General features: G+C 34.5%; 1 protein-coding gene across 3 annotated transcripts; it reads left to right on the top strand.

Moving 5' to 3' along the window:
* The first annotated feature begins 8,058 nt into the window (after positions 1-8,058).
* LOC109169989 (autophagy-related protein 8C-like) lies at positions 8,059-10,334 on the top strand. 3 transcript variants are annotated; one of them, XM_019318921.1, is made up of 6 exons: positions 8,059-8,206; positions 8,325-8,384; positions 9,250-9,305; positions 9,384-9,436; positions 9,697-9,815; positions 10,027-10,334. In XM_019318921.1, exons 2-6 carry the CDS (start codon positions 8,351-8,353, stop codon positions 10,119-10,121), a joined length of 357 nt encoding a protein of 118 aa, XP_019174466.1. In that variant the 5' UTR covers positions 8,059-8,206; positions 8,325-8,350; the 3' UTR covers positions 10,122-10,334. The 3 variants fall into 3 exon arrangements, with proteins under 3 accessions (XP_019174466.1, XP_019174458.1, XP_019174453.1); XM_019318913.1 differs by having other exon boundaries at positions 8,059-8,234; XM_019318908.1 differs by lacking the exon at positions 8,059-8,206 and having other exon boundaries at positions 8,282-8,384.
* The last annotated feature ends 4,797 nt before the right edge of the window (positions 10,335-15,131 follow it).

Genomic DNA, 15,131 nt, shown 5'->3' with positions numbered 1-15,131 from the left:
TTCAAATAAGCCCAACTAACATTAACGAATTTCAAGCAAATGTATTCGCCTTTAGTGATTAACATAACCATTAAAGCAGTGAAAAACAAATGAAAAGCAAATAGCAACTAAACACAGTTACAAAGGGCAATATTAGTATTAATATTATTGCAAATGACAACTAAATTACTAGATGGAAAAAGGAAATGGCAACTAAATTGCTAGATGGAAAAAGGAAGTCAGCTATAGGATATAGCTTCGAACTGCTGACCTTTCATAAAGAAAATGGCAACTAAATTGCTAGATGGAAAAAGGAAGTCAGCTATAGGATATAGCTTCGAACTGCTGACCTTTCATATGATATAATAAAAAAAACAAAGACCTTACCATCTACACTAAACTTAACTTTGTGAAAGTCTTGGTATGTTTAATATATATCCAATTTATATGGGATAGGGCAGTGGGGGCAGCTGCCCCCACTGTCCCCATTGTGGCTCCGCCACTGCTCGTGCGGGCTCTTTTGTTTTCTCAAGTATCAAATAATGGTGATAAATCTCCCTGTCGAGTTCGTCACATAGGACTTTCATAGTTCGATTTGTAAATCATTACATAGAAGCAATTTATTCAGGACACACCATCAAATCATGGCAGTGAAATTCCCTCGTTATCAAAACAAAATGGTGATAAAAGTTTTATTATATTTCATGTGTCAAAATGCAAAGGGTGGTTGATAAAAAATAACTATTGGTCAAAAATTCCACTCTTATTATAAATATATAACAGCCATGTACTTAAAGAACTCTCCCAATCTCCCATGGTAAGAATACCCGATGCCATTTAAAAAATACAATTTCTAATTTAATTTCCACAGAGTTAGATTTATAAATCAATATTATATATATAGAGCTCAATTCTCAAAAACCATCTAAACCCTATATAAATGAAATTGCATATATGTATGTGTACCTCTAAAAGGTAATTCATGACTTCCATTCCATACTGACTTTGACTATTATTGAGAGTCAAACTTGTAAGTTGTAATAGTCTTGGTTACTAACTCAACAGTCTGACCAACTTGGCTAGAGTTTCACTTTTTTGTTGGGTACAAGGTGATGTTAAGAATATATGTGGCTGACATATTTTGTCTCTGTTTAATTCTAGTTATGCTCCTATTGAATAGCTGTGTTAAACTAGTTGTTACAACATCCCGCTAACTTCCTGATATCTTCTCTCATTTGTATACTACTTATAGCTGGTTGTATTTACATCAATAAACAGTTTAGTACATAATTTTACATGGTATCAGAGCCTAGTTTCTCCTAAGAAGTTTTTTTGGTAATATATATGTATTTGAATTGAAGCAACATAAAATGCTACGAATTTGCAATTAGGTTGTTCACGTGAAAGCCCTGATACCATGTTTTGCTTCTACTATACCTCATATTAACCAAGAAGCAATGAATGTATGCATGTCAAAGAGCAGGCCAGGTGCAGGGATTGTGCAGGTTGATGTTTCATATATAAGGTCAGTACTAACAAAAACAGCACATGCAGTACACGATGAAGGGAAGGGGAGAATGGAATCTTGTGTTGCAACATACTTAATGCTACTGACAATTGCAATAAAACCTACGAATTTTCGTACTTCTCCCAACTTTTTTATTATTTTAAAATAATTATTATTATCTTGTCGATGTTCGTCCTCTCGATCCAGCTCATTGCATAGGGTGTTAGCTGTTTTTAGTATGTTTTTATTTATAATGTGTGATTCGAGGGCTACTATATAGGAGTGGCCGGAGTTTATTATGTGCATATCTTCTGATAGTGACTGCATGCGGGATTTTCTCCACCGTCTAAAAAAAATTCTTTGTTTTAATTTTTTTCAATTCCTAACTTCAAAATCAAATTTTAAAAGAGTAATGATACCCACTCCTCCAAAAATTTCCCCACGTACTGATCTTCCTCTCTTTACATGACATTTTCTAATTGGACAACTAATTTTTTTTTTTAACTAATGGTGGCGGGGTCACCAAATTCATGGACGTCCAATGATTATAAGTCACATATGGCAGGAAATATTATATTAGGGGAAAATTTTGGAGGGAAAAATAACATTTTCATTCCATTTTAAAAACATGCCCCCAAGGCAGTGGTCTAGTTAGTAGATGAGCAGCTACAATTGAAACTCTCTTCCAATAGTAGGTTGAGGTTCGACATCATTACAACCAATTTGGAGCCGATCTAGAGAGACCACCACCTATTTGGTCTGGGATTGGGGTTATTAATTAGACTCTTTGTACACATAAGTGTATATATAGTTTGGTGTGGTGTGAAATCGAAGTTAGATAGACTCGATTTAAATTCTTCCTTATGGATTTAAAGGATGGATTATAGAATCTATGATATTGTTCGATGAAACCTGCAAACTCTTTGTTATCATAAATAAATAAATAAATAAAACTACTAGGTTGCTTTTTGCAATGGCAAAGGCATCTTTCCCTTGACCTTCTCATGTGAAATAATGTCGTGTGTAGTACTGCGAAATTAATTGCAAAATTTGAAAAAGAAACCAATAATGGAATATACATTTAAAAATATTCATTGATTAATCATTCATTTATTTCAGTAAAACGGGTCCTTTTTTTTTTTTTTTGAATGCTACTGGCTTTATTACAATGTAGTATATGTTCATATATTTTCTCAACCTACAGAAACATAAAGAACCAATAACGCCTCCATTAAGACTCGAACTCACAACGGAAAGTCCAACCCAGATACCATTAGATCACATAGTCTTGGTAGGAAAATGGGTCCCTAATTAAATGCTTTTTTTTTTTGGGTAACTAATGTCTTCTTTCTACCAAACGTTTATTTTTTATTTTTTATTTTATAGGGAGGGGATACCCAATTATATTAAATGTCTCCACTAAATTAAAGCACCAAACATTTATTAATTAACCATTAAATTTATTTTAAGAAAATATTAGCAAATTGTCAATCCCATTTGATGCGCAAACCACCGCCGCAAGGAAAAGCAACGTCATTCCCAAATTAAATTGCCAACAAGAGAATAACTTACGAGCCGTATTAACGATAATTCCTACCATTTTCACTTCATTTATTCATAACTTAATCCTAGACAACATATACACCTAAAATAATTAATTATATTTGTAGTTTCGTACCAAGTAAGATCTCTAATTAATTTGGAAGAGACTCGTATAATTTTATTTATACCTTCCTAAGTTATTTAACTTTTTTTGTTATGATCATATATAAATGATGAGTACGGTGATAAGAGTTGAATTCTTATCTCAAATCAATCCAAAACATATGTCGTTGGGGATAAGGGAGGATGGATTGAAATCATTACGGATTGCAACGAGACGAGTAATTTTGTACTGATCTTTTCAAATCTTAATATGACAGGTTTGGGTATGTAATTGATAAGCAGGTTTAACTAGTAGTGAAAATCTATTACATGATATATTGTGTATATATAGTCTAATGATAGGTTGTTTGAAGACGAATTCTGATATGGAAGATGATCTTTTGGGTGTTCCCCAATTAAGGAGGGTTGTCTCGAGAATTCAATCTTAGCGTTGTTTATTATTGGGTCTCTCTCTCGTTTTGATCCAGAAATAATTATATTAAATACGGTTCGAGACTTAGGATACCTTGCAGGTGATGTCAAAGAGATTTAGAATATGTACTAGTAATATTCATCTGATTTTAGTAACTTTAAATATATCCCATATATATTAGAGTTCAAGAATAACTAAATGTGTGAATACACAATTAGCCGGTTGTCATCCACACTTATCTCAAATCAATATGAACAAATATGAGGGAGCAAGGAATGTGTTTTGAGTGTCATTTTGAAATGTGAGGGAGCATGAGGGAGCATGGAATGTGTTTTGAGTGTCATTTTGAAATAAATGTTATGTCATTTTGTTTGTTTGTTTGTTTTTTTTTTTTTTTTTTTGACAAAATAAATGTTACGTCATTGAGAATTCATAAATTAATCAATTATATTATGAAAGATGGTAAGTGTACCTTCCTTTTTTTAATTTTAATCGGAAGGAGGGGAAAACCCTAACTTTTAGCCTAGGAATAGAGCGTGTCTGAGAAACCCCTAAGACATCTATCTCATTCAAAAACAACCCAATATCTTCTTTGTCAGTTGAAACCACACACGTAAACCCCTCGGTTGGCCTAGCGCCTGCTTGGCCAATCAGTTAGCCACTCAATTCTCTACTCCCTAAAAATATGGACAGTCCACACTTGCCAATCCTTCTTAATCCACTGTCGACATACCCCCAAGATATATTACCTAGCGGGCCATGACACAAATCTCTTTACCATACTGATTCAGATAATCGATAATTCTTTTAACATCACTCTCCACACACACCGTACCTTAGTAAAGTCTTTATCCCCAGCTAGCCTGAGACCATTCATAATAGCCCAAGCTTCATCTTCATTTGTTAAGCACTCTCCGATGTTGGATGTGAAAGTAAAAGTATGGATGTTGGTTAGTTGGGCATTGTAATTGTACGGGTTGCAAAAATCTCACCTAGGAACCGAGTAATCGGTGCCTAGGCGCTAGGCGCCCCTAGGCCGTGGCGATTTCTCCCCTAGGCTCCCGCCTAGGAGACCGGCCGCCTAGGCGCCCGCCTAGCGCCTAATTCGGCCGCCTAGCGCCTAACTCGGCCGATTACGCCGAGTTAACTCATCAATTTCTGTCGAGTTAGCCGAGTTAACCCGGCCGACTCGACCGATTACACCGAGTTAACTCGTCAAGTTCTGTCGAGTTAGCCGAGTTAACCCGGCCGACTCGACCTTGCTAATTTTTTTCATTTATATGACACACACACACACACACACACACACACACACACACACACACACACACACACACACACACACACACACACATATATATATATATATATATATATATATATATATATATATACATATATATATATATATATATATATATATATATATATATATATATATATATATATATATATATATATATATATGTATGTCTATATGTATGTATGTATGCATAATATGACATATATGCACCTATGTCTATATGTATGTATGTATGCATAATATGACATATATGCACCTACACACGTGCACTGTTTTTCATTTTTTCAGTTAGCCGCCTAGGCGACCGCCTAGGCCGCTTAGGCCCCGCCTAGGCCGTCTAGGTGCTAGGCGCTACTCTACCGCCCGACTAGCGCCTAGCGCCTATTGCAACCATGTTTTTTAGCAATGTTGAAAAAATCGCTAGGCGCCTGGGGACCGCCTAGGGCGCCTAGAGCGCCTAGGCGGGCGCCTAGAACGCCTAGGCGGGCGCCTAGACCGCCTAGGAGGCCGGGCACCTAGCGCCTAGGCTCCGATTAATCGGCACCTAGGCACGATTTTTTCAACAGTGCTTTTTAGAGTAAAATTATTGCCCCATGTTTTAATTTTTATTATGAAAACAAAAGAAAATGAATAAAACTAGTTATGATTTTTTTTTTTTTGTTATGAATCAATTAAAATATGTCACATTAATAGATATAAATATTGAGTAAAAAGTAAAAAATGTACTACTCTTATATTATAAATGAGTGAATTTCATTTTTGGTCCTACTGTTATAGGGGCGTTTCCAATTTCAGCCCACTTTAATTTTTTTGTCACTTTACAATCACTACTGTTATTGAATGTGTTCCACTTTTAGTCAACCATTAATATTTCTGTCAAGAGGCCGTATAATCAAAGGGTATTTTGGTCTTTTTATGTTTGTCTCTTCTCTTTTAATCCAGGCGCTTCGTCCTCCTCCTCCGATATTCGAAGATGGCTCTTCGAACAACGAGAATGGGAAGCCAAAGCTACATCGTTTCGTTCGTTCCAACATGGGCCGGCGAAGTTTCTTAGGTTTTAGGTTTAATGTTCTCATTTCTTTAGTCAAACATAGTCTTGGATGCGAAGAAATGTTAAAATACCCCTAGATTACACGGCCTCTTGATGGAAATACTAACGGTGGGACTAAAAGTGGAACACATTCAATAATAGTGGTTATAAAATGGCAAACAAAAATTAAAGTGGACTAAAATTAAAAATGCCCCTATAACAGTAGGACCAAAAATAAAATTTACTCTATTATAAATCGTAATAAATTAAATATGAGAGTGTACCTCTAGATTAAGCTTTTCCAGAGTAAAAGTTAGGCTATGCGGCCACGGCTTAGAACAAATCCGTATTGTTCTCATAAAATAAAAATATGTGATTTGCTTCTCTTAAGTGGTTCAACCTTCAAAATCCTGACCCAACATAGCATTTGAAATGATGCACATCACGATAATTCAATAGCTCAACAGACAGAGACATATATCGGTACGTACAAGGAATCAGTCTACTCTGGACAAAATCCTCACACTAATATTGTCAAGGTTCGAACTTTAGTCTCTTCTATCATATATTGTCTACTGAACCAATGAGCTAAGCCCGTACAGACAAAAAAAATGTGATTTCCTATTACAGGCGATGGTTGATACACGCCTACACGCTCAAAGTATTATGAAAATCAAATGCAATAGGCTCGATCAAGACAAAGTTGGCAAAAATCAAATATGCAATCTTCTAATACGAAAATTATGTCCTACTCTCTCGTTCACCCCTTTTGAGTCTAAGACTAACCTTTTTAAAATGGACTTATGACCTCATGGCTTGGTATGCGGATTCCTTGGTTTAGGATATAGGTTATGTTTGGCGAACTTAGCTGTGTGAAAGCTTAAAATGAACTGAAAGCTGAAAAGTTATAAACTGGAGTTAAAGTTGAAGAGCTATTAAGTTAGCTGTTATGCTTGAAAGAATTTGGTAAAATTAACTTTTTGATAAGCTGATAAATGTAAAAAGACAAAAAAAAAGGACATCTTCATAAAATTTAAATTAGTTTGTTTACATATTAAACTTTAACATTTTGTCTTCAAAAAATTAACATTTTAAAATAAAATTATTACCATAATCATGATCTAGAATCCTATAATTGCGATGAAAGTTATGGATAAAGAAGAAAGAAAATGATGTTAATTGAGAATGGTAAAGAATGTCATTTATTTAAAATTTAAAATAATAGGGACAAAGATGGAAAAAAAAAAGTTAGGAAGCTGCTAGCTTATTTTGAAACGCTAACTAAAATAGCGTTCCAAAATAAACTCTTATTTTGAACTACTAAATAAGGGCAAATTATGTTGTGCATCCGTATGCACCATGCATGGTGCATACGGATGCAAAAACGACGTCGTTTTATTAAAAACGCGCGTCTCCCCTTTAAAAAAAAATCAGGTTCAATTCCCAGCAACAACATATGAACTAAAATTCCAGAATCTAATCTATGAACTAAAAATTCCAGAATGAATGAACTAAAATTTCAAAATCTATGAACTAAAATTTCAAAATCGATGAACTACAATTCCAGAATCGATAAACTATAATTCCAGAATCAATGAACTAAAATTCCATAATCTATGAACTAAAATTCCAGAATGAATGAACAACATAATGTTGTTGCTGGGAATCGAGCCTGGATTTTTTTTAAAAGGAGACGCGTGTTTTTAATAAAACGACGTCGTTTTTGCATCCGTATGCACCATGCATGGTGCATACGATGGTGCATACGGATGCACAGCATAACTACTCACTAATAAGCTATAAACTTTGTTTGGTAATGTTTCAAAATAAGCTCTTATTTTAAACTACGAGCTTATTTTGGAAATATTACTAAACAAAGCTTATAGTTTATTAGTAAATTAAAATAAGATATAAGATTGCTAAATAGGCTCATAGTGCAGCAAAAATTGGAAAATCTGGGTTATTAAAAAAAAAATTAAGAAGTCAAATGACTTATTTGTCTAAACCAAGATCAAAGGGAGTTACGTGCGGTTATATGTTACCAATCCAGTATTTGAGGGGCAAAGCGTAATTTCATTAGAGCATATTACTACCCAATACCCATCTACCCCTCCCTTTTTCCCGGCAAAAATAAAAAATAAAAATAAAAATCGTATATTCAGAGTTTCCTTGCCGAACCAAACTCTCCTGATTTCGTGAGCATTCAGGAACCTAGTTTAGCGTTTCTCATCCTTATAACCCCTTCTCAATCATAACTTTTTGGAATACGGAATACCCAAAACTTATTCTTCTCATCAATTATCGTCTTCCGCAAGTTTGAAGGTTTTTCTGTTGTTGGGTAATAGGAGGAAATGGTTTCTGAGTTTTTTTGTTGATAAAAGTGGTTTTTCATAGATTTTGATGTTTCTTTGGTGCCTTAAATTTGCAGAGAGAGGTCAAAGTTCAAGTCTTTCCATGGCTAAGAGCTTCAAGTTTGATCATCCTTTGGGTACATGTTCTTCTCCCTTTGCCTTTCCCAGTTCAAATATTCAATGCATAATTCTGTAATTATAACCTGATGGTCGTGTTCTTTTATTCCTTTCTGTAATCTTGTATCAGTATATGCTCATGTTGTGTGTTTAGGGATAAATAAGTTCTTTAGTCAAGTTTGGGTATGTGGTGCTCTGGTTTTAATTGGCTTAATGCTTATTATGTTGTTTTTGTGTCTTTGTGTTGTGTGTTTATCTGTTTATGGGACTGCAATTGGAATTATAGTTGAATTTAGTTTGAGCTGGAAATTGCAGGAAAAGTTTGTATACTCTGCTGTGATTATAGGTGTGGTTAGAGGCTCTTGGTAATCTTGTTGAAAAAACTAGCATATTCACAACTGAATGAATGGTTGGATTTGCTAAGATCAGGGCATGTAGTTTCTGTTTCTTTTTTTGGATGACGATAGAAACCTGTAGCCACTTCCAGAGAGTGTGCCGTTTGACCCTAGCCGGCAGCCTAGGTTGCCCATAGTTTTTGTTTCCATCTTGAGGTTTATGTGATTTTTATTTTTAAGATCATCAAGCTAGCTTGGTTGAAATTGTTAGGTATTTGATGATTATGAAGCTCAATGTAAATTGTTGGTCTGAACAGTTCTTTTGATTAATATGGGAGTGTAAACTGATTAACTGATTATTTTCTCAATTTGAGTTGTTCCATGGCTGTCAGTTCTTGGAAATTTTAATGGGACATCAATCAGAATCTTTCCATTCTTGGTGCCTAATTATGTGAAAATTGTGAAATGTTTACTCTTGAATGCATGATTTAATATTTATGTGCTTAGCGTTGAACTTTGTCACCTGAATTTTTAATATCTATCTGTTAAGAGAGGAGGCAGTCAGAATCTACTCGCATCCGGGAGAAGTATCCTGAAAGAATTCCCGTAAGAATAATCCCTTATTAATACTTCTAGTTTCCTGCTTCTGTTATGTTTTCTCTCACGAGCTTTCTCTGCATTCAGGTGATTGTTGAAAAAGCAGAAAGGAGCGACATTCCTGATATCGACAAGAAAAAGTAAGTTCCTTCAACATCTCCGGCAAGATGTTTTTATAGCCATGCAGATTGATGTTAGTTTTCTTGCACTAAATGACTTTTAGCTCTTTAGAGGCTAAAACGTATTGAGTTAATGCAAAATATTTCTCGATTATGTTGCCACTTGTCAAATACTCTAACTGGTTTTATTATCCTATTGACTTACAATTCACAATTTTCATAAAATTTTGCCATATTTGTGTCCATTCCACTAATAATGTCTCACTTTTTTTGGGTGCTAGATACCTTGTTCCCGCAGACCTGACTGTTGGCCAGTTTGTGTATGTTGTTCGAAAAAGGATCAAGCTCAGCGCCGAGAAGGCAATATTTGTCTTTGTTAAGAACATGCTGCCACCAACCGGTGAGTACAGATTGTATGAAATAAGGGAGATCATATTGGTTTATAAGGTCATGGGTTAAACTTGCTAATTGGTTGTGATTTTGCCCATTTGCATTATAGTCCAGTTGAGTGACCCTAGCTCAATTTTAGTTTATAACACAGATCAATTAGAGTCTTCTCAGGTCTTGTGTATAGTTCTTGGTTGTTCGTTAATGTTTCTTTGTACTTACAGCTGCATTGATGTCTGCAATTTACGAGGAGCACAAGGATGAAGATGGCTTCCTTTACATGACTTACAGCGGGGAGAACACCTTCGGGTGCGACTAGCTAGAAAGAAGGTTAATAAACTCTACATGGAAACTCACAACTGTAAATCCTTTGCTTTAGAAGATTAAAAAAAAAAGGACCAATTCGATATGGACCGTTGTAAATCAACTCAAAACGACAAAAAATGGATTCACTCTTGATTTCTTAGAAAGCTACATTTGCTTGCACAGACCTAATGTGTCTTTTTTGGCTTCTGGGTATCATATATTCATATCTGTGCTGTGTGGATCTTGAATTCTTGATTATGCATATGATCACAGAAATCAGAATTTTCAACTTTCAAGAAAACAATAATTTACACTAAACCAATCATATTCTTGAAATCTTGAGCACAGGTTTCTTCAGGCTGAAGAAGTGTTGTTTTTCTTCTGGCATTTGTTCTTCACCCACTTGATCCCCATGGATGTGCCATTCTTCACCTTCTGGGCACCTGCCATTGCCACAGCTTTAGCTTTCCCAAGACCTCCCTGTGAGCCTTCCTTCTTCTTGCTCTCTTCTTTAACCTTAGTGTTGTCTTCTTCATCCATTGCACCAATCCCCCCTGCCCCCCACTGATCTGCCCAGCTTGGTCCCTCTGCAGCCATTATCACCTGCAAAAACACAAAAACTTTCAAAAAAAAAAGACAGAAAAACCTCAAGATCAGAGGGATTTAGCATAGATCTAGTGAAAGAAAGTGAGAAAGGGTACCTGGAATCTTTGATGAAACTATGGGTGGATCTTAGCAGGCAGAGATATTTAGCAGGTTGTGTGATATAATTGGGAGAATAGGTACATGTGGGATGGGCTGTCTCTTTAAGCCTTGTTTGCCCTTTTTAAAAGACTTGCCAACTCACTTGTATTTAGTATTACCCACTCTTGAAGCAAAGCCATTTTTTTATTCTTCAATCTGCTCCAACCAGTGACCTAATCACTTTTTTATTTGATTACTTGTTGTAGTGAATAAAGATTTGTTGGCCAATCTTTAATCTTTGCCAAATGCCCCTCACTTACTATGCCACAAAATATCTGCCCTACTTTATTTATTTTAAACATAATTGACGGGTATGCTTGAAGATGTCAAATTAGGGGTATATATGAGTTAAGCCATTATTTACATTCGGTTTGACGAAGAAATGAATGTTACTATGTAGTTAAGCTTGAGCATTGAGTTGAATTTGAGCCTCTTAGAGCATCTACACCAATGCATTTTTTGTGGGTTTTTGGAATAGTAAAAACTAAGTGTAGTTTTTGCATAAATGGGAGATAGGGTTTTTTGGTGTATTGTTCTCCGGCAAGTGCAAAACTTTTGTGAGGCCTATTGATTGAGAAATGAAAACAAAGCATAATGCTTTTCTTCGCGTGTTGGAGACGCGGCGCCTGCTGGTGTGTGTGTGTTGGTCTGTGTTTTTTTTTTTTTTTTCCTAGCGCTAGACCTCCTTTTTTTTTTTTTTTTTTTCTTTTTCCTCCCTCTCTCTCTCTCTTCTTTCTTCTAGTGGCACTTCAAAATCCGTATAAAATGCATAGCTGATGATGATGCTCTTAGTGCTCGACTCAAGTAGTTCATGAGTCTAATCAAGTTTTATTTATATATATATATAGTTATGTATAATATAAATATAATATTACAAAGTTAGCTAATACGGAGTATATTTATGTTTATAAAATTGCTATGGTTGGTATGAATGTTGAGTTTTATTAAGATGTATTTGAATGTAAAATGCTTATTATTACAATGTTTGTATTTAGGGTCGGTTTGGACTTTTGAAAAATGAGTCATTTTCTTGAAAATATTTTCTTTTCTGGTGTTTGACTGTACAATGAAAAACTGTCTTTGTGTGTTTGATTCATTTTCTAGAAAATGAACATAATTATATACTTGTCCATGGAAGTCGTGAAAAATCAAATGCATAGTCGGTCAAACGGAAGCAACACAAAACTTGCTAACTTAGTTATGAGCTATCAAACAAACACCATAGATACATAGAACAATAAAATGGGAATTCCACAACCATGTACCAAGAACTAAATGCTGAACAAAACTCCTCGACGAACTAATTAACAAATGGAAAAAAAAAAAAAAAAAAAAAAAAAAAGGCTCTCCGCTCTTTGCTTTCTGAGCCAGAAACCAGTGAGGAGAAAAAACTATAGCGAACCAAACTGAAAACCAAACCCACTGCCGGAAAATAACTATAGAGTTATAGATCTGTCAGATTTGGAGAAAAAAATCAAACTGAAAAAAAGGATGAAACATACCGGTGAACTTTTCTAGTGTTGGTGGAGATTTGTTGGTGGAGTTTTTCTGGTTGTGGGATTGTTGGTGCAATCGGTGTTGGTGGAGTGTTGATAGAGGCGGAGCTTCTCTGGCCATAGGAGGAGAGAACCAAAGAATGGAAAATTCCGAAAAAGAGAGGTTATTTTCTATTGACTACATGTCATTTTCCTTGACTTCTCTTTTCCCTACCTAGCCAAACACCAAAAATTTTTAAAATGATTTTTGAAAATCATTTTCTGAATTTCTAAACACATCCTTAAAAAAAAAAAAAAAAAAAAAAAACTTTAGTGATTCTATATCGAGCTCAAGCATACTTGGCCTTTTGGGATACAGAGTTTCAAAGTATGATGTTTTAAATTGATTATTGACTTCTAAATTAGCTTAATAAAAATTTTGACAACATTAAATGTCCATATGTTTGTTTGTCCATAGATTTGGACAAAGGAGATGAACTCGTTTATTAATTATTAGACAAATTTGATGATTGAAAAACATCTTATTTTAAATCAAACAATTAAAATGAATGTTTATTAAACGGTTTTTTTGGGTCAATTTTTTAAATTAAAGTTTCCAATATGAGCCTGAAAACTTCAGGCCAAACAGGCTTATTTAGCCCAATGGCATTGGCCCGAGATTTCTTCATGAGTCAGGACAATGGCAATTTATATCCTACACCATGGCGCGCGTTGCACTGTGCGTCCAGATGCAAAACGACGTCGTTTTAAATTTTTTTTTTTTTTTTTTTGAAATTTCCCGCCCTAATGTATGGTAGTTAATTTTTCTTTTAAAAAAAAATCTATGTTCAAAAATGTACATAATGTTATACTAGAATACACATAATTGTATACATGAATGTACATAATTATATAACAAAATGTACATACTCTTTTTAAAAGATAATACACATAATCTAACATAATCCATAATAAACACAAATTTTTAACATAATACACATCAACTCTTAACATAATACACACAAATTTTCTGATTCGGATGTACATAATTGTATAAAAAGAATGTACATAATTGTATAAAAAATGTACATAACTGTATGAATAAATATACATAATTGTATGAACAAATATACATAATTATGTAAAAAATATACATAATCACAGCAACTTCGTACCGCGCTTTCCAAAACGACCCCAAAACGACGTCCTTTTGGGAGGCGCGCGATGCACAGTGCTACGCACGCCGTGGTGTAGGGTATACCGATTGCAGGACAATAGGACATATCATGCTTTCCCAAATCAGTCCCTCAAGTTTTATTATTTTTGCTTTTAGCCCTTAGTTAATAAGTATAGTTATATTTTTTTTTTTCCTGAGGAGGAGGAGGATATACAGTAGTCAGTATCTGACTCTCACAACATTCGTTTGGCCAAGTAAGCCGAGCTCATCTTCCCGCAGGGTTTTCTGGATTTCTTTCGGAGGGCTCTCAAATTGTTTTGTGGTATAGAGTATAGACACTAGCTAAAGATGACCCTGCTTTTTATATTATACATTGGTCTTGCCCCCTTATCGAATGTATTAGTCTTATTAATTTGATTATTTATTGTTATGCTTGTTATGTTCGGCGATCAACGAGCCAGTTTGTTCATTCTCTTGTAAAAACAGTTAATTCTCAATCGGGTCCAAAATTTTGGGAGTCTATTCTCCCAAGTATTTTCAACACTTTTTTCATTAATTAATTTCCTTTTGATTGTTTTCAAAAAAATATTACAAATTATAATATAAATATTGATTAAAGTTTATAAACAAACTAGCGCTTTTGTCTCTAGCTAGAATGTGAGATTAAGGCAACGTATCAGTGGAGGAGTTGTTGGCTCTTTGTGTTTCAATAGGTTGAGAAAGTATGTTTGAACAGATACTACAATGTAATAGAGTCAGTTGCATTCAAGAAAAGAATAATGCGAAACTTTTTTTTCTTTCTTTCTTTCTTTTTCTTGTCTTCATTTTGGTTTTGTGAGTTATGGTAGAGCTTGATTGTTTCCCGCAATGGTAAAAAAAAAAAAAAAAAAAAAAATATTGAATTTGAGCTACTACAACAATGGCAAGGATAGTTGATAGTGTCCGCACGAGCTTAACTTACTGGTTCAGTAGGATTATATTAAGGTTCAAACCTCAGGCAGCGGCAGTGTGAGATTATGTTCAAAGTGGGTATATCTTTTGTGCGCACCAACATTTGGTCATGTTTGTTGAATCATTGAGTCAACATAATTTACATCCTCCCAAATGCTTTGTCAGATAGAGTGTGGGAACTTGTCGGGAGAAGAAGGATAGTTGACAGTGGCAAAGGTTGTTGATTATGGTGATGAGTTATGATCATTATTAATGATTTGTAAAACTTCTAAGCATTGCATGTTTTAAAAATGTCACACCATATGCCAAACTAATCAAATTAATGAATAATTACATGAAGAACTAATTAATTAATGATCGTAAAGGACAATAACATACTCTCTCATAAGTTTTAAGATAATTGCATTCTCAAGACTCAAACTTGAGATATCTTATTAAGCTCTAAAAGAACAGTGTTGTCTTAAATTTGTGTGTTTAATTTGATAACTTGTTTTACCATTTTTCTTAAATTTTTTAAGTTGTCAAAATTAAAAAATGTCCTTCAATTTTCTCCTCTATTAGTATGCTTCATATTTAGTGAAACGTACGGACGTGCATTATGCATGATTGATGAGTAAGATTTGGGAAAAGCTGTATGGTCAGGATGAAGTCTCGATAGACTTTTTTTACTTACCTG

This window comes from Ipomoea nil, unplaced genomic scaffold (assembly GCF_001879475.1).
Source record: "Ipomoea nil cultivar Tokyo-kokei standard unplaced genomic scaffold, Asagao_1.1 scaffold0317, whole genome shotgun sequence".
NCBI lineage: Eukaryota > Viridiplantae > Streptophyta > Magnoliopsida > Solanales > Convolvulaceae > Ipomoea > Ipomoea nil.
Note: the sequence above shows the minus strand (reverse complement) of the source record. Positions and strands in the feature narration are given on the sequence as shown.